Here is an 18,632-nt window from a genome sequence, read left to right on the forward strand (position 1 = left end):
TTTGTAAATGTTGGTGATTAACCTGAGCTTCAGTCAAGGGTCAGAGGAATTTGTCGTAGGGCTCTCCAGTTTGCTGTCCCTGGGCCGTGTGGGGGGGCCTTTGAAGTGGAGGACAGCTGTCCTTGCCACTCTGCAGCCTCAGGTTCTGGAGGGTGCGTGGACACAGGCCTCCCACACGATGTTCCCGAACTGGCCCCTCTCCTCTGTCTGAGGCTGCCGGCAGAGTTTGCCCCACAAACAAAAACTTGGGTCATGTGACCTCCAGGTGGGAGGATTGGTTGAAACTTCCAAAATGTTCTGACTTAAGGAGACGGGAAAATGACAGAAGACTGGAGAACGCAGGGCTTGTGGTGGCCGGAAGACCCGGGGCCTGCCGGGTGCGCTGCGCCAGGCCCAGGTCCGCTGTGTGGGCAGACGCCCCCTTGAGGCTGAGCCTCCCGACTGGGCAGTCAGAGCTGAGGTGGGGCCAGGGCAGGGAGGAGGCACCCACGCTCACACCCCACGAGCCGGATCGGAGCGCCTAAGCCAGGGCGCTTGGTCTGGATTCTCCCCCACCCTTTGTGTTTCTTCCTGTGGGCTGTGGGTTTAGTGGGGAGACGTAAAGCTAACTTTCATTGCTGAGCGGGCCGCTTGCTAGTGAAGTGACCCTGCTTCTGTGCCTTGGTGAGCCTCGGTCCCTGCCCGGGGCCGCGGGGCCACTGCAGGGGCTGCTGGGAGAAGGACCTTGGAGTGAGACTCGGCACCGCCCGCAGCGTCCGGCCGCGGGCGCTCAGGAAGTGTTGGTTCCCATTCCCGCTTGACATGTGCAAACAGCTAGAGACATGCTTGAAGCATTCTCACTCCTTCAACAAATAAGTCTTATCCCTCTGAAAACAAAGCAATATGTGCACTGACCCACGTTAAGTGTGTTTTATCGGCCAATTAACCACAGTGGTTAAACACTCGCCTGTGGCTGTCAGTCCAGGTGGCAGTCACTGAGACGGGAGGAAGGAAGGGATATCCGTCCCCGAGCTCAGAAGGCTAAACGTGGCCAGGCACAGTGGGGCGGCGATGGTGGGAGAGGGCCCTTCGGATGCACTTGGACATTCACCCATGATGGGGGGACTCAAGCCTCGCTTTTCCCCAAGAAAAGATTCCAAGTCGTGTGTGTATGTGACTGGGTCTCTGGGGTGCCTCCTGTGCTCGGAGAACACCAGGCCCGGGCAGTGCCGTGTGCCCGTCTGATGTGGCAGAAGGCCAGGCTGGGTGGGCGGGCCCGGGAATGACCCTGCTTGGCAAGGGCGTGGGCTCCGCTGGTTGAGGCTGGGCTACTCCAGCAGTCAGATTAGGCCGGGACGAGAGCCTCCCTGAGTTTCGCGCTCCTCTGGTGGTCGATGTCTTCCATCTCCCGCAGTTTCTGCAGAGGGCATCGGGGAGAGCTGGGTGTCGGGGGAGGAACTCCAGGGGACGACAGAGAGGGGGGCTGAGCTGGACTCCCCGGGCCTCAGCCGCAGCTGGCCCTTCATTTCTACGCAAATCACGTCCCCCACATGGTGGTGGCTGCGTCCCCTCCCACTGGCCCGTGGCTTCTCCTACCTGGGAGATTTCAGCAAGAATGATCCCTCGGTACTGCCTGCCCTGGCCCAGGGCCTCCATGTCAGCCAGGAACTCTTTCCTCTCCTGAATTTCCTTGACCACTGGACGGGGAGAAGGGTCGTCATCATCGTACAGGGCAACGGGGGCCGCCAGGCTCCCAGGGGAGGGGGGGGCGGTGGGAGCAGGGGTGGCCTCTCCGGGAGAGGAAGGGGCTCTGTCCAGCTGGCGGCCCCTCCCCACACCCACCGCCCTCCCCAGCACGACTGGCCCATCGGGGCTCACGTTCTTCAAAGCGGTCTGGCTCGGGGACCGGGGACTTTTGTTGCTTTGTAGGAGGGGGCTTCCTTTTCCGCTCCCCTTTGTCCTTTCCCATGGCAAAGATATTTTGGAGTCTTCGCTTCTCCTTCTCCAGATCCCCTGTAAGGCCCAGGAAAGGCCTTGTTCAGGCCGGAAGGGCACCCCCTTCACGGCCCGTGTTCCCAATCACGCATGCCTGCCCCAAGGGGCCAGGGTAACAGGGGGTGGGCTTCTGCTGTCCCCGCACTGTCTACCCAGGGTGCTCCTGGGCCTGTCACGTCAAGACAGGCGGGAAAGGGGGGTGAAAGCACCAAGAAGAGACCTTTGTCGAAAGCCACTCACTGCTGTGGGACAGAGCAAGGCTAAGGAACCTCAGTGATGGCCGTGTAGCAGCCTGCGTGGAGAGGCTGTGTGGGGTGTGGGAAGGTCTGGGCCGAGAGGTCAAGTGCCAAGGAGGAAGGGGGCGGACGGCTCCCTGAAGGAGGCCGGGGTGCAGGACGCTCTGCATTCGAGGTACCGTGTCCACTCAAGAGAGCGGCAGTCATGTGATCTGACAGTCAGCCACTCATCAGAGACTGACAGAATCTAGTTAATTGTTAAAGAGCATCCTGAAAATTTTTTTTTTGCTTAAGATTTCATCCATTCTTATTTTTTTTAAAGATTTTATTTATTTATTTTTAGAGAGATGGGAAGGGATGGAGAAAGAGAGGGAGAGAAACATCAGTGTGTGGCTGCCTCTCGCACGCCCCCTGCTGGGGACCCGGCCCACAACCCAGGCACGTGCCCCAAGAGGGAACCGAACTGTGACCCCTTGGTTCGCAGGCCAGTGCTCAATCCGCTGAGCCACAACAGCCAGGGGGCATTCCGGGAAAATTTTGAAGAAGGACAGCCTGACGGGCTTCCCCTGCAGTGTGCCCAGCTCACGTGCCAAGGCTCAAGGGCACTGGTATGAGCAGCGGGAGACTGATTAGCTGCGTGCTCACTTGCCCTGTGGGCTGGCAGCCCTCCCGCACCCCCAGCCCCTCAGGAAGGGACGCAGAGGAGGGGGGGCCTCTGATCAAGGCCCTCTGACTCACGTGTGGCTCGAGGCTTGAACTGCTCCCGGCTGTAGGCCCCGTTGGCCTGGCACAGGCTGGCCGGCCGGAGGTGGGACCGGGCCACCAGGATGGGGGGCAGGCAGATGGCGGGGTCCGGCTGCTTGGGAGGCAGCACCCTCTGGCTGCACGTCGGGCTGCAGTGGAGGGGCAGCGTGTCTCCTCCTGGGAAAGGGGGGTCGGAGTGGGGGAATCTGCTGGCTTCCTTTTTTCTTTCATTTAATAAACGCCTGCCTGTTACAACACGGCCAACAGCACAGCATAGTCTTCCCTTCCAACCCCCCTCTACAAGGAGCAATGGTAACAATTTGGTGGTCTTGGTTCTTTCTTTCTGGTGCATATATAAACACAAAGATACATGCACTCATGTAAGGCTTGATTTTCAAGCAGCCCGCCATACTGTGTTCTGTTCACTCAACAACTCCCCCTGAACACCCCTCCGACCACCCCATTTATACGTGGCTGGTTTTTCACAGTCATGTGCTGGTCCTCACAATGGCTACGTTCTATCTGCAATGAGTCTCCTAGTTTCAGAAATTCAGGCTGTTTTTGTTATTTTTTTTTTTACTGCTTCAAATTGTGCTCCAGTAAACACTCCTGTACGTCAAGGCCTCCTACTGGCGCTTCTGTTTGTATAGGTGGGTTCCTAGCACCTGCTTGGTCCACGTGTGAGGGGAGGTTGGGGGGGTCATAGATTCCCTCCCCACTGCCGCGGCCCAGCACGCTGCGGGGACGGTGGTAAGGGAGACAGACGGAGGCCTGCCTTGGTGCGCCCGCACCGGGGCTGCGGAGGAGATGAAACACCTGCGTACAGCATGTCAGGTGGTGGAGCACAGGGTTCGCCACCGCGGGGTTTGCAATTTACATTGGGGAGCCAGGGAAGCCCTCGTGGAGAGGGTACTGTTTGAGACGAGACCCAACAGTGGTGGGGGGGGCGGGCCAGCATTGTAGATACGTCAGGGCAGAGCATCCGAGGCCGAGGGGACAGCTAGAGCGAAGGCCCCGAGGTGGGAATGCACCTGCAGTGTTTGGGGTGCGGGGAAAGCAGTGAGCACGGGGTAGGGGTGTAGTGGGAGCAGAGGTCAGAGGGCATGGAAGACAAGAGAAGTACAGGGCCTCGTAGGCCTCTGGGGAGGTGGGCTCTCACTTTGCGCGAGGGTGGAAGCTGCCGGAGGGTTTCGAGCGGGGGGATGACGGGATCCCCTTGGCTGCTGTTGAAATCACAGTGTGGGGGCCAAGGGCAGGGGCGGTCGGAGGTGTCAGTACGGACTGAAGGTCAAGCAACAGGCTGGCTGAGGGGCTGGATGGGGGGTCTGGGAGATGAGGAGTCATGACTGAGTTGTCCGCCCTGCGGACCCGGAAGGATGGGGCTGCCAGGAATTCTCACTGACCTTCCCCTTCACGCGTCCTCCACCGGGAGCCAGGGCTTTGCACATCTCTCGTTTCTAAAGAGATGCCGTGCCTCCTGGAATGTCCCTCCCACTCCCTCCCCTCCCTGCTACTGCCCGTCCGGCGCCAATGCTGCCTCTTCCCTTGGCCCGTTCCCAGCAAACAGCCACGGCCTGAGTGGTTCTGGGAGTCCAGGTGAAGGAGAGAAACGTGTGGCTTTCGACAGAATTTGAACTATAGCTCAAAACAACAGTAGGATTTGGTTAAGAGGAGATTCTAGAAGAAAGCAGACTCCACACAAATACTTGGAGGCAATTTAAAAAAAGAAAAACAAAACTTCCAAGGGGAACGACACTACTGGGGGTTGGTGGTGGCCCAGCCACCAACGCCGTTCATCCTTCACTAAATACTGAGCGCCCAGGCGCTGGGGCCACCGCGGGGACCAGGACAGACGTTGTTTGTGGTCTCCTGGGGTTCACTCCTAGTGGCGTTTCTAGGATAGTCTGTGTAATCAAGCTTCGGGGGACACGGGTTTATCAGCGCAGTGCTGAGTGTGGCGACTGCGCCGTGATTCAGATGTGTCACGACACTCCAGCAGCCTGAGCTGTCCTTGTCCACAGTGAGGAAGGACATCTGACCCCTGACCTGGCCCGAGGGAGCCTCCCTCCGCCAGGCCAGCGCTGAAGGGGCTCTGCCCACAGGGGCCTCTCTGACCCTCCGCTCCCTGTGCTCCCCTGGCGGGTCAGGTGCCCTCCTGGAAGGCACATCCCTTCTTCAGAGAAGGCAACAGCTTTCGGTAGATCCCACTAAAACTGGGCAGGCTTGCTCCGGCGCACTCTCTCTCTCTTAAAGGCCTCTGTTCTGGCCCATTAAATGCTGATTCAGAGACATCTCAGGGAGCAAGGCTGCTTTCAGAACATGGGGCCCATGCACTTCCACTTCTTATTTAAATGATACAATGAGTGGTCAGAGGTGAGCTGTGGGAAAGCTTTGCACGGGCTTCCCGAGTTGGGATTCTGCCAGTGCTCTTGTCTCTGCCAGCTAAGCCATGAATGAATAGAGCCTCAGGTCCTCTCCTCTGAGAGCTCCCACGGTGTGCGTACCAGGAAGGGACAGATTGCAGACGGGACAGTTCTGAGACGGTTCTGGCTGGGCAGGAAGTTTCGATCGCTCTGTGATTTCCTGGGAAGGCTGGCTGGGCAGGAGGCTTGTGGCTGCGCCAGCACCCATGGCGGGGGTGGGGGGTGGATAACAGAGGTCCCGTAAGGTCGGCTCCCCAGGGGCAAGATGAAAAATGCTACACTATACAGGGTTGGCCTTTTAAAATGACGTCCCCTGCTCCTTAATATGGAGGAGCATTAGAAACGTGGCCCAGAATCCCTCCGCCCAGGAAGCCTCTGTGGACAGACTCTTACTTTTCATGGTGTCCATGATGTGGCGCTGTTGGAATTCGGTCAGTCTGGACTCCTTCATCATCACTGCAAGATAAAGCACTCCAATGAGGCCGCCCCTGCTGCCAGCGGAAGCCTGCGTCTCACCCCACTGCAGCTTAAAATCATGTCGCCTCCGACCCCCGCTCTGCACCCGAGTACCCCCTCATCCTCCCCTGCTTCATTATTTGCCTATAGCACTCACCACTGAGTTATATGGGTTTTACTCATGTATTACTTGTTACCCTTCTACTAAAACAGTAGCTCCATGAGAGAAAACCATTTTTGCTGTTTTCTTTTTCTTTTTTTTTTTAAGATTTTATTTATTTTTTTTTTTTAGGGAGGGAAGGGAGAGAGAGAGAGAGGGAGAAACATCAACGTGCGGTTGCTGGGGGTCATGGCCTGCAACCCAAAAATGTACCCTGGCTGGGAATCGAACCTGGGACACTTTGGTTCCCAGCCCGTGCTCAATCCACTGAGCTATGCCAGCCAGGTCTTTCTTTTTCTTTTATGCTGTATCCTCAGCACCTAGCACAAGGTCTAAAGCACATAGTGGGCTTTTTAATTTTTTTTCATTGAGCGAATGAATGAAAGAACAGGTATTTATTAAGCGTTTGTCAGACACTGGAGCTACGATCGGGATCCAAAGCAGGAACAGTCCTGCCCGCCCTGGTGGAATTCACAGGCCAGGAGGCTGGGTACGTCCTGACCCAGTGGAACACACCAGACAGCTGACTGCAGATGACACTCTGTCCGGTGAAGAGCAAGGTAACATTTGGTAGTGAGAAGGTAAATAACAGTTGGTCCCACAGTGGTGGTGGTGGGTGGGGAGGAGATAGGCTTCCCTCGAGGGAATGAATGCAAAGTGTGATCTAAGGATGCACAGGAGTTTTCTACTCTAAAATGCTTAGTTCTTTGATTTTTTGGCCACTTGTAGTTGTAGGACCCGAACCTTCCTGAACCCAAGGTTTCTCATCTGTAAAATGAAAATACAGTGGCTAAGCCACAGGTCACGTGGGGGAGACCTGAGTTTCAGGAGTAACTGTTACCACCGCGCTTCCCCTGTCCTGGAAGCGCACTGACCTCTGAGGAGCTCGCAGGTCTCAGGGGTGTAAGTGGCCTGCTTGGGGCAGCGCCGGAACCCCTTTCCTTTGGCCACTGCCTCCACCTTCTCCGGGGAAGCCATGGGAAGGCCCTGCGGAGGGAAAGAACGCAATGACACATCCCGTCGCCCAGGTCCAAGCTCTAATCCCACACCAGGCCCCTAACACCCCCAAAGTCTGGGAGCGACGCCGCCCGTCACTATTGCGACAGTGCCCGATCCTTGCACCCCGAACAGATGCACAGGCAGATACACTCACGAACGGGGACCTCATCTTGACCTGGTGCCTGTGGCAGGGAAAGCCCTAGGAAGGGGACCTGCAGATAGCCGCGGTCACGGCAGTGCCCGTTGGCTGTTACGCTCAAATTGAAACCTCACCCTAAAGTGAGGCCCCGGCTGGGTGGGTCGCCCCACAGACAGCGGCGGCTGGTCTCCGTAGACCGTAACCGAGATTCTGCCGCGGCATCGCGCTGAGGCTGGTAACTAGACGCTCTGGCTACCATGGTAACGAGCGCTAGCTTCTCGGCGCATGCGCACACTTACCGCGCTGGCCTGCCCCCTGGAAGTGATTGCCTCGGGGTCACGGCGCAGGCGTGGAGTGCGCGAGTCGTTGCGCTTGGCGGAGGCTGTGCGTCGGCCTCCGCGCGGGTCCGGGGCGCGGACCCGGGTCGCTGCGGCGCGGGCGTCATGTCAGACAACGAGGACAAGTGAGTGCGGACGAAGTGGCCTTTGCGGATCCTCGGGAGAGGCGGGTGAAGCAGGAGCCTGGGTCGAAGGAGGCTGAGGACCCAGGCATCTAAGGGACTGGGGCTACTGACGGGGAGCAGGGAAGGGTGGGGGGCCAGAAGCGTAGCCAGGGCGCGGGCACCGCAGGGCTCAGGCTGGAGGGTACAGAGAGGATCAGTGGACAAGGCGTCTCCCAGCAAACGTCCCCTGAGCTGAGCGCTGCGTCTTGTTTTGGGAATATTGAGGTGTGTTAGGCATAGTCCCACGTGCTCCCTTTCCGGAAGACGGGCAGGCCCATACACAGGTTAAGACGGCATCGGGTGAGATTAGGCAGTAGAAGCGCGTAGTACAGCAGGTCCCCGAGTAACGTCAGTTTGTACCAGCGTTGATGAGATGCTGTGGGAACTTAACTCCGGTTTATATCAGTCTGTGGTGAAATGGGTTTCATTAGGCCCTGTGTTGCTTCAAGTCGCAGAACCTATCTACAGTGTTAAGTGAGGACTTACTGGGTAGAAGTTCTCCTGCAGAGGGTCCAGTGAGACTCGGAGGGGAGAACCGTCTGGAAGGGTGGCGGTCATCTGGGGAGAGAAAGTAGTGGCTTGCCCTAGGGAGATAGTCATAGAGGGAGTGAGAAGTGGCTTTGAATTCTGGATTTATTGTGAAGCTAGGGCCAAAATGATTTTCAAGTGGGGGCCCAAGGAGAGAGGTCTGGTCTGAAGGTAAAAATAGGGGCGTGGTCAGCCTGTCGGTCAAAACTAAGAAGCAGGTGAGGTCATCAGGGGAGTCTCGGTGAGAAGAGATGGCGGGGTGTGGGGGCATCCCAACAGGAGTGCTTTGCAAAGCCGGGAGGGGCAGCCAGGGAGGGGGGAAAGGCCAGGAGAGGGAGGTGCCCTTGTAGTCCAGTGAGGAGAGTGTGTGGAGGAGAGAGAGTGGTCTGTTTTGCTAGCACGTAGGTCAAGCTAAATGAGAACAAGAATAGTCCATTGGGTTTGTTTGTTTATTTATTTATTTATTAAAAATTTCTTTGTAAATTCTTTTAAAGATATTACTTATTTTTAGAGAGGGAAGGGAGAGAGAGAGAGAGGGAGAGAAACATCAATGTGCAGTTACTGGGGGTCATGGCCGGCAACCCAGGCATGTGCCCCGACTGGGAATCAATCCTGCGATACCTGGTTCGCAGCCTGCGCTCAATCCACTGAGCTACACCAGCCAGGGCGGGTTTATTTATTTTTAAGACTTTATTTACTTTTACAGAGAGGGGAAGGGAAGGAGAAAGAGTGGGAGAGAAACACTGATCCGCTCCCTCCCGCACACCCCCAACTGGGCACCTGGCCCACAGCCCAGAACTGGCAACCCCTCAGTTTGCAAGCCCGTGCTCAATCCACTGAGCCACACCAACCAGGGAGATTGAATTATTTTTAAGTTAAATTTATTGGGGTGACTTTGGTTAATAGGATCATATGTTTCAGGTGTCCATTTTTATGATGCAGCGATCTGTGTATCACACTGTGTGCCCACCCCAAGTCACACCATCTTCCGTCACCGTGTACTAGGTCCTCCCCCGCCCCCACGCCATGGAGAAACGTTCACAAACTCGAAAGAAGGATTGCTTTTGATGAAGCAGAGTTGTGGCAGAATGGGAAGAGAAGAGTGAGAAACTGACATGAATTCCATGAATTTTGCTCCCAAGGGGAGCATGGAAATTGGGGCTCTGTGGAATGGAGAAGTTTTGTTTTTCAAGATTGGGCAGTAATACCCACTTATGTGCTGCTGGCAGTGGTCCTGTAGAGAGAGGAAAGGAATAGTGATGACGACGGAGTCCCAGCACCCTTGGGGGCTGAGGGGTCCATTGGAAGGAGTGGAATGAAGCACAAGTTCAATTCACTCATTAAGTGGATACTTACTGAGTGCATCCTGTGTACCGATGAGACCCCCCCCTCTCCCTCTTTGGTTCCAGTAAGTGATGCCCTAACTACTGGCCTCTTCTTGCGCAGCTTTGATGGTGACGACTTTGATGACGTGGAAGAGGATGAAGGACTAGACGACTTGGAGAATGCTGAGGAGGTCAGTATTTAGCCTTGGGCTCCTCCCTCTGCAGCCCAGGCTGCCAGATGACCTGGCCGATGACAGTTCCCTGAGCACATCTGCCTCCTGTTCTGTGGTCAGAGCCCCCGCCACGAGCACCCCATGAGACTGAGCAGGGTTCAGTCGTGGGGCGTGGAGACACCCTGCAGGGTGGGCTTGTGGGCTTTTGTCCACCTGGATCCACCAGCCCACGGCTTCTGGGACAGTGGGCTCACCGGTGGGTGAAATGTCACCCTCATTCATTCAACAGATGTGTTGAATGTTTATTGTGTGCACGGCGCTCTGCAGGGTGGGGCTGCATAGGACCGAGGCGGGGGGTGACCTGGGTAGATCTGGAGGTAAGGGCCCAGATCAGGCGGATTTCATAGCCTAAGTGCAGTGGGAAGCCACGAGTTTTGAGCTTGGTAGTGGCATGATCCAGTTTGCATTTTATTTTATTTTTTACAAAAGATTTTTATTTTAATTTATTTTTAGAGAGGGGGGAAGGGAAGGAGAAAGAGAGGGAGAGAAACACCAACGTGTATGAGAGAGACATCGATTTGATTGCCTCTTGCATGTCCCCAACTGGGGGCCTGGCCCACAACCCAGGCATGCGCCCTGATGGGGCCTTGTACCAGCGACCTTTCAGTTCACAGGCTGGCGCTCAGTCCACGGAGCCACAGCAGCCGGGGCCTAGCCTGTATTTTAGAAATAGCATTCTGGCCTCAGAGTGGAAGGTGAATTGGGGAGGGGCAAGAGTGGAGGAGAGAGACCCGTGAGGGGACTCCCCTAGACCCGCAGGTGAGAGACCTGCCGCTTGGACCTGGGCACTGCCGGTGTCAGTGACAGTGACGAGCAAGCATTTTGGTGGGTGGGACATGGGGAGGGGAACTCGGGAGATGGCAAGGATGACTCTGGGATTTCTGGCTTGAGTCACTGCGTGGATGGGTTCCTGGCTCCATGAATAAAATAGGGCTTCCTGTCTTGTGTGACTGGTGGTGGAAGAAGTGCTTTGTGTCTCCTGCAGAGAGCGGTCGCTTGGTGTTTTAGGCAGGGAAGCTGAAGCCCCCCTCTCTGAACTTTCTGCACAGCTCTCTCCGGCACCCGTACGCTGCGTCAGAAACCTCTTCTCCATCCTGCAGCTCCCCTGCCCGTCCCCCCACCCCGTCAGTTCTGCCTCTGACTTGTGGTGCAGCCCCGCCTCCTTTCCACACACCTCGTGCTCAGCCTGGTTCAGATCGCTCCTGCTTTTTGCCGGCGCCGCTGCGGAAATCGTGTTCCTGGATTTCCTGCCGTCGGGCTCTCCGATTGCCTTTCTGCTGCCGGAGTCCTCTCTCTTGCCTGCCGGCACAATCCGTTACTACCGGTCCTCCTAAAAACGGTCTCCTGGCTTCTGCCCTTCCCCCTGCAGAGTATCCGGAGTAGCCACTGTCCATGTTGAGTCAAATCGTGTCTCTCTCCTGCTCAGAATCCTCACCCCGAGGTGTGTACCTTTGCTCTGTTTAGGCTCCACAATTAGTTAGCAAACCCGGTACATGGTCTCCCTCCTCTCTCCCTTGGATGTGCGGTTCAGCCTGCCTGGAATGCCCTTCCCTTCCTCCTTGGCTTGGGAACTGCTCATTCTTCTAGACGAGCTCGAGTCTCGTCTCCGGACTGTCTTCCCAACCCCTGCATGACTCAGGGGCCCCTCTCCCCCTCAGTGCCTGTGTTGCACACTCGCATGTCTTCAAAGCGCCGGCGTGGTGTTCACTCTGGTCTCCTCCCAGATGTGCGTTCTCTGAGAGCAGGGACCCTCCGCTGTTCTGCCGTCTGGCGTGCGACCAACGCTTAACGAGTGCCCGTTGAATGTATGAGTATGTGTATATATGGGAACATCCAGCGTGTGGCTGCCTTCACTCTGACCCTGCAGCCCCTTGACCCTTGGACTCAGTTGTCCTGTCTGAAGGTGGACGCTTGTTCTCGCTTCCTGCTGAGGGTGATCTGTCATCTCTGCCCAAGGCCTTCTTCACACAGGGCCGGCGCCCCTGGCCACCCCACCTCTCGGCCTCTGCTTCTCTCCTGGACGGGGCAGCTGGCCCTGGAGTCCCGGTCACGATGCTTTTCTTTTACTGGGTCTGAGACTTGGGCCAAGTCAGCTAACTCCCCGGGCCTCTAAAGTGGCACCACAGTCCCTGCCTCGTAAGGTCACACGAGGGCTAAGTAAGGTGCCCGTAGGGCAGCTGCGAGGTCGCTGGCACGTAATAAGCAGTGGCGGAGGGGGTGGTGGTGATGGTCACTGCCCCCGCCCCTCCCCCTCCCAACAGCACACCCTGAGCTTTTCCCTATTTTTCTGCCTTGGCGTCCAGGAGGGCCAGGAGAACGTGGAGATCCTCCCCTCCGGAGAGCGACCGCAGGCCAACCAGAAGCGAATCACCACCCCATACATGACCAAGTACGAGCGAGCCCGCGTGCTGGGCACCCGCGCCCTCCAGATCGCGTGAGTGTGCCCCTCCCTGTCCCTTCCACCCGCCCGGCCACAGCACGCCTCCGGGTGAGCGGTGTGGCCCAGCACCGCTTTCACAGGCCGAGTGGGGGGGGAGCTCTTTCCGTGTGCCAGGCTGTGTGCTGGACCTTTGCCCTCAGGGAGTCTGCGATCCAACAGGGGAAATAGGACTTGACCATCTAAGAAGTCAAATAACAGTATAGCAGACAAGTAACAACAAAATACAGAAATCGGTGATTGCCTCTCAGGGTAGTAAAGGAAAAAAAACTGGATTTAGACAGCCCTAGGCCGTTGTGGGTCAGTTCATTTGGGGGGCTGTGTCAGCCCACATAGGGCTGGTGGTTCTTTTTTTTTTTTCTTCTTTTTCTTTTTATTTTAAAGATTTTATTTATTTATTTTTAGAGAGGGAAGGGGGGGAGAAAGAGAGAGAAACATCAATGTGTGGTTGCTGGGGGCCGTGGCCTGCAACCCAGGCATGTGCCCTGACTGGGAATCGAACCTGGGATGCTTTGGTTTGCAGCCCGAGCTCAATCCACTGAGCTATGCCAGCCAGGGTGGGCTGGTGGTTTTTGATGGGAGGTCCACTGTGGCCAGCTCAGAGGACGGGAGACCTCTCCACATAGAGGCCGTACTAGAGACGTGAAAACAGAACAGTGGTGGACTTCTGGGGACTTGAAATTGGCAACCTTTCTTTCTCTTCCACATTTGGACCCAGTTAAAGAATCACAAGGTCCAGGAGATAGCCAGTGGGTAGGCAGAGATGGGACTTGCTGGGGAGTGCGCGCTCAGGCGTGCAGGCATCCGGAGGCTGCGTCTGCCAGGGCAGGCCTGCCTTCCAGGGTCAGGGACCTTGTGACGGCACCCTGTCTGCAGGCGGGTGGCTTTGAGAAAGCGGGGACTCTCAAAACAGGCCACAGATGCCGGCTTTCCCCCAGGTTCCCGTGTCAGGCAAGTTACTCCTTCGTGCTGGGGAGGAGCGAGTGGGGAGACAGGGAGGGCAGGTGTGATCCTGTCTCTGTCACGGGAGGTCTCCCAGGGCAACAGGGGGCCGAGGGCAGGAGCTCTGCTCAGAGTTCTCATAAGCTGGTGTGGGCAGCGGTGGTGATCTGGAAGGAGGGTCACTTCGGGTGGGGCGTGGTGGGCAATGGACTGAAAGGAATGGACTGGTGCTGACGCCAGGTCCGTGCGCCCCCCTCCCTCGCTGTCAGTTGACGTTGGACCTGATCGCCAGTCCTGTGGGTGGAGAGGACCGCGTGTCCTCCTCGGTGACAGGTCCCACAGTCAGGCAGCACCGCTCGTTCTACAGCAGAGGACCTCTCGCCAGCCTGGTGGCCGTCCCTGCTGGTCTGGGAGAAATCAGAGCCGTGCTTCGAGGGACAGTTTTGGTGTCCCTGGGGCCCAGGTCCTCCGGCCTGCACCATAGATTCTGGGAGCTACGAGCTCCGTACGGCCTTTTACGTTTAACGTAAGTGGAAGTTCAGCTGTTGGGTTTCATTGGCCACGTTCTACGTGCTCAGTGGGCACCCGTGGCTGGGGCTTCCGTGACGGGCAGTGCAGGTAGAGGACGTTCTCATCATTGCAAAGTGTTATGTTGGTGTGCCAGTGCTCCTCTATGCTGAAAGTGACTCGGCAAAGAGAGTAATTCTTTTTTTTTTTTTAAAGATATTCTATATTATTAGCACTCTTTTTTTTTTAAGATTTTATTTATTTATTTTTAGAGAGGGAAGGGAGGGAGATAGAAAGAGAGAGAAACATCAATGTGCGGTTGCTGGGGGTTATGGCCTGCAACCCAGGCACGTGCCCTGGCTGGGAATCGAACCTGGGACACTTTGGTTCCCAGCCCGCGCTCAATCCACTGAGCTACGCCAGCCAGGGCGTGAGAGTAATCCTTAAACTCTTTTTCAAACAAGTCTACCGGTTGTATGCAAGGTAGAGTCTCCCACCACGGAGTAGGCGCTGCGCTGGCTCCTGTTGGGGACACAAAGATGATGAGACGCAGCCCCCTGACCTCCAGTGCGTACCTCCTCGCAGGGAGCTGGACCCCTTTACGAAATGTCCCGACCCCAAGGCAGGCAGCTGCAGTGCCATTCGAGGGGTGCAGAAAGGGGAGAAGGGAGTAATTGCAGGGGTGACAGGAAAGCCTGTGAAGAGGTTAGAGTGCAGGTGGTCGGGGGGAGGGAGGTGGTTTTAACGGTACCCAGGGGCCACCAACATCATCAGGACAGGTCTGAAGGAGGCGGGCAAGTGGCCTGTGGTGGGAGTGGCACGTGGCTTGGGGTACAAGACTGGAGAAGATGTCACTGGTGCTTTGAGTGACAGTTTTGGAAGATGGGTGTGCACTTGGTGGGCACCGTGCAACACTTGAGTGTGCAGGCAGGCCTTCAGAACACGACCGGGTCCCGGCAGCCTGCTTTTCCCTGGGAACCAGGCACGGCCCCACCTCGCTGGGTCCGCAGTGGCCCTTCCGACGAAGGAGTAGCACGCCGCTGTCTGGCAGTCCTTGCCCGCGGTGAGCAGCAGGCAGCCAGGGCTTTCCCTGTCCCTTGCCTATCCCTAGCAGCAGGCATGCAGCCTGCGTCTAGGTGCCAAGTAAACGCGTCCTGGGTGCTCTTTGGATGGAGTCTCACTCTTTTCACTAGCACCACCTAGTGGCTGATGTGCGCCACAGTCGCCTCCTAAGGATCCGGCCAGGTCTCTCTTGTGGAGGCTCTGGGGCCGGCAGACCTGAAGGGTGCTCTCACACTGGGCACTTTGCGCACACACAGTAGGGCTGGCCGGATGAGTGGATGCTCTTGATTCTTCCTGTCTTGAATGAAAGAAGGCTGGCATTTTGCCACATCCTTTAAACTTTTAATACTTATTGAGAGAGGATACGGGGAAAGTTAAGCGCTTGCTCTCTGCCCTGGAGAACTTTTTAGGCTTTGGGGAGTAATACTGAGACTTGTCCTGAAAAAATCCAGCCACTGTTAATATAACGAGAATGGTTTGCACGACATCGATGTCACCTGGCAGCCCAGGCGAGTGGGCTGGAATGCACATGTGTGAACAGTGACGACTTCACTGTACTAGTCAGCGAGGGTGGTAGACACCGTTGACTGAGCATGGGTACTATGTGGCCGTCACATTCAAAATGACTGGGCAAGCAGAGCAATGAGTCTGCGTCAGATTTTGCGTTGGGCTTGAGCACTCCTCCGTGGAAACTGCTCAGGTGGCTCCAAGGGCCGCAGCTGTGGGCGAGTGGGGACTGGCAGCTTCACCACGACAGCGTTCTCACTCATGCATCAGGCCTCGTGCAGAGTTTTTTGGCGAAACACCAAGTCAGCCAGGTGACTCGGTCCCCCTACAGCCCAGATTTGGCGCCCTGTGACTTCTGGCTTTTCCTAAAACTAAAATCACCTTTGAGAGAGAAGAGATTTCAGACCGTCAGTGAGATTCAGGGAAAGACGATGAGGCAGCTGGTGGTGACTGGGAGAACTGTGTGAGGTCCCTCGGTGCCTGTTTTGACGGGGACTGAGGGGTCATTGTCCTGTGTGCAACGTTCCTTGTATCTTGTGTCTTCTCCAGTAAACGTCTCTGTTTTCCATATTGCATGGCTGGATACCTCCTGGACAGACCAGGAGGTATCAAAGTATTTGGTAATAAAACTAGCGACTGACTTGGCGCAAACGGTGGCCCTCAGACCGGCTGATTGCCAGGGGGTTTTGCAGACGCAGGTTCTCGGGCCCCTCCACTGGACAGTCTACTCTGAGGGTCTGGGAAGAGGACCTGCCTGGGATCTCGGGTTTTAGCGTTTGCTCCTAGTAATCTCCACCATCAGGTTTGGGACCCTTGAGTACAAACCTGAGCTGGAACCATCAAGGGCAGCTTCCTAGAGGAGGTGGGCCGGGAACTGGCCCCCCCCCCCCCCCCCCCCCCGTTTGTGTTCAGAGCCTCCAGGATGTGCTGGGGCACGCCCTGGGCCACCGGGCGCCCGTCATGGTCTAATGCGGACGACTCCGAACACGCAGTGTTAGAGCTCAGGAGGCGGGGCCGAGGGAGCACGTGCGAGTGAGCCGGCACCGAGGGTGCAGGGTGTGGCACACGGTCCCCAGGGCGGAGACATCCGCGTCTCCCGCGGGCCTGCAGGGGAGGAAGAGCTCGAATGAGGACTCAGAAGGGTAACCACAGCGTCTGTCCAGGACGCCTCAGGAGTCTGGTGTGGGGGGAACTCAGGCAAGCGGCATGAGGAGGTGCTGGGGAGGTGAGCAGGGGCCGGGCTGGGTTCTGCCTTCTGGCCGTGGGCGTCGTGGAAGGGAGGTCAGCAGGAGCGCACCCGATGAAGCCGCGTGGAGACTGGAAGCTGGGACTGCCGAGGGCGCAGTGCCTGGATAGGAAAGGAAGCCGGGCCGGGCCCTGAGGCCAGTCACGGGGGCCGGGTGGAGGCTCCCCCCGGAGGCAGCCCTTGCGCGAGGCGGTGTCTTTGTGCTGGAGTGAGCCTGCCGAGGCCCTGGGGGGGCCCCTGGGAGGGGAGCTGACTTGATGAATGTCGGGTGGCCTTGTGGTTAAAACTTCGTCTTGTCCCGTTCCCAGTGCTGTGTTTTTTTTGTTTGTTTGTTTGTTTAAGATTTTATTTTTTTTATTTTTAGAAGGGGAAGGGGGAGAGAGAGAGAGGGAGAGAAAGAGAGAAAGAGAAACATCAATGTGCGGTTGCTGGGGGCCTTGGCCTGCAACCCAGGCATGTGCCCTGACTGGGAATCAAACCTGCGATACTTTGGTTCGCAGCCCACGCTCAATCCACTGCGCTACGCCAGCCAGGCCAGTGCTGTTTTTAGGTGTGCGTATCCTTGGTTTATAAATGGGAGGTGTTACAGCACAGTAGGTCGGAGCCTGCAGGGTTCAAATCTTGGCTCTGCCACTTACTGCTGTGTTACCTAGGGCAAGTTACTGACCTCTCTGTGCCTCCGTTCCCTCACGAGTAAGACAGAAGTAACCCTAGTACTCACCTCGGATGAAATAATCCGTGGAAGAACCATGTTAAGAGACTGACATGTGGTGCTTAGTGCGGCTTTGCCTGTCAGCCGGCGAGGAGCGTCCCAGCCGCACTGCAGGCGAAGGCGGGGCCTTCTGTCCTCCTTGTCAAACAAGGGTACTGAGATTCGGAGACAGATTCCGTGTCTTTGGAGGCAAACTTTAAATCTGGTCTACTGGCTCCCACTCACGGGCCCTCACTGTGCCCCTGAGCCACTGCCCCCCCCCTCCATGGCACACCTGCCTGCCTTTCTAGGTGAGGAGAGGGGGGTGCCCGTCCTGTTTGTGAAATAGGCCCCGGCCCCACCCCCGACTCCCTGCCGGGCCTTTCTGGCTGTGCCTGCAGCCTCCCCAACGCCTGTCCCTGCTCCCACAGGATGTGCGCCCCGGTGATGGTGGAGCTGGAGGGGGAGACGGACCCCTTGCTCATCGCCATGAAAGAGCTCAAGTAAGTCGCCAGATCGTGCTCTGGGTTCTCTGTTGCCCACCCTGACCCCCACTTCGCTGGCTGGGGGAGCTGTGCTTGCTCCTGTGGGCCCTCAGCTTGTTCTGCAGTCAGCCCAGCAGGAGAGCGGAGGGAGGGCCGGCGGAGGGGAGGGCACTGAGGAGACGTGGGCCACTCCTGGTTGTCAGAACCTGCTGTCTGCCCTGTGCTCCTCCTCCCCGGCCCTTCAGCCACGGGGGGGTGGGGGAGGTGGGGGGGGCAGAGCTCTCCCAGACCTGCTGTCCCCACCGCCCCCTCCCTCAGGGATGCGGGCACTTCCTGTTTTTACTGTGATTCCTTCCCTACAAAGTACGCTCAGCCCGGCAGGATGCTCCTGAGACTTCTCCTGTGCCCCCTGCACCTCCTGCCGCAGCGCGGGCGTCTCCAGCCCTCACATGCCTGTGCCTTCTCCCCTGCCCAGGGCCCGGAAGATCCCCATCATCATCCGGCGCTACCTGCCCGATGGCAGCTACGAAGACTGGGGGGTGGACGAGCTCATCATCACCGACTGAGTCGGCCTCACCTTCCCGGCTGTGCCTCGTCCCCCGCCCCTGTCCCTCACACTCTTTGTACGTGTAAATAATAAACTGTTCGACCTTTCCACCCTGTGCCTCCGGCTGTCTGCGGTGCCCACCCGCTTCTGCCCCGCTGTGTGCAGGCTGCACCCGTCCCGGTGGCCCCGGGACTGTCAGCTCTGCAAGAGGCACAAGGGCCCTTGCCCCTGTGGGTACCCCGAGTCCCTCCCTCCATCTCCCCGCTCCAAAGGCTGCTGCGGGGAGACACCTCAGCTGCCTTCCCAGCACACAGACCAGCCTTTGTGCCCAGGGAGCTGGTTTCCATGGAAACCCCCAATTTCCTTTCCAGTGGGGACTGGCTGCAGGGGCTTCTCCCTTCTCAGGAGTATCACAGAGCAGGTCCCATCAAGCCGCCCATTGTTTCCTGAGGACCTGCCTCGAGCCCCTTATCATGGGCTCGGATCCCC

The 18,632-nt window shown here is 57.3% G+C and overlaps 2 protein-coding genes across 2 annotated transcripts; one reads left to right on the plus strand and one right to left on the minus strand.

Moving 5' to 3' along the window:
* Positions 1-897: 897 nt before the first annotated feature.
* On the minus strand, positions 898-7,419 carry C2H22orf23 (chromosome 2 C22orf23 homolog). Its single transcript, XM_036019611.1, has 7 exons — positions 7,266-7,419; positions 6,869-6,980; positions 5,771-5,833; positions 2,949-3,131; positions 1,858-1,992; positions 1,576-1,676; positions 898-1,396 (listed from the first exon to the last, which is right to left on the minus strand). Exons 2-7 carry the CDS (start codon positions 6,969-6,971, stop codon positions 1,325-1,327), a joined length of 657 nt encoding a protein of 218 aa, XP_035875504.1. The 5' UTR covers positions 6,972-6,980; positions 7,266-7,419; the 3' UTR covers positions 898-1,324.
* A 51-nt stretch (positions 7,420-7,470) lies between these two features.
* POLR2F (RNA polymerase II, I and III subunit F) lies at positions 7,471-18,253 on the plus strand. Its single transcript, XM_028533056.2, has 5 exons — positions 7,471-7,594; positions 9,608-9,677; positions 12,023-12,153; positions 17,543-17,614; positions 18,072-18,253. Exons 1-5 carry the CDS (start codon positions 7,575-7,577, stop codon positions 18,160-18,162), a joined length of 384 nt encoding a protein of 127 aa, XP_028388857.1. The 5' UTR covers positions 7,471-7,574; the 3' UTR covers positions 18,163-18,253.
* The last annotated feature ends 379 nt before the right edge of the window (positions 18,254-18,632 follow it).

The sequence above is a fragment of the Phyllostomus discolor genome, chromosome 2 (assembly GCF_004126475.2).
Source record: "Phyllostomus discolor isolate MPI-MPIP mPhyDis1 chromosome 2, mPhyDis1.pri.v3, whole genome shotgun sequence".
Taxonomy (NCBI): Eukaryota; Metazoa; Chordata; class Mammalia; order Chiroptera; family Phyllostomidae; genus Phyllostomus; species Phyllostomus discolor.

Bases quoted from the DNA above. Each gene is read 5' to 3' on its own strand.
- C2H22orf23 (XM_036019611.1), bottom strand. From the start codon at position 6,971: ATGGCTTCCCCGGAGAAGGTGGAGGCAGTGGCCAAAGGAAAGGGGTTC. The intron at 5,834-6,868 runs GTCAGTGCGCTT...TTTATCTTGCAG, and splicing joins GACCTGCGAGCTCCTCAGAG to TGATGATGAAGGAGTCCAGA. The intron at 1,677-1,857 runs GTGAGCCCCGAT...CTCCCCGTCCAG, and splicing joins GCCAGACCGCTTTGAAGAAC to TGGTCAAGGAAATTCAGGAG.
- POLR2F (XM_028533056.2), top strand. From the start codon at position 7,575: ATGTCAGACAACGAGGACAA. The intron at 9,678-12,022 runs GTCAGTATTTAG...CTTGGCGTCCAG, and splicing joins ACTTGGAGAATGCTGAGGAG to GAGGGCCAGGAGAACGTGGA. The intron at 12,154-17,542 runs GTGAGTGTGCCC...CTGCTCCCACAG, and splicing joins ACCCGCGCCCTCCAGATCGC to GATGTGCGCCCCGGTGATGG.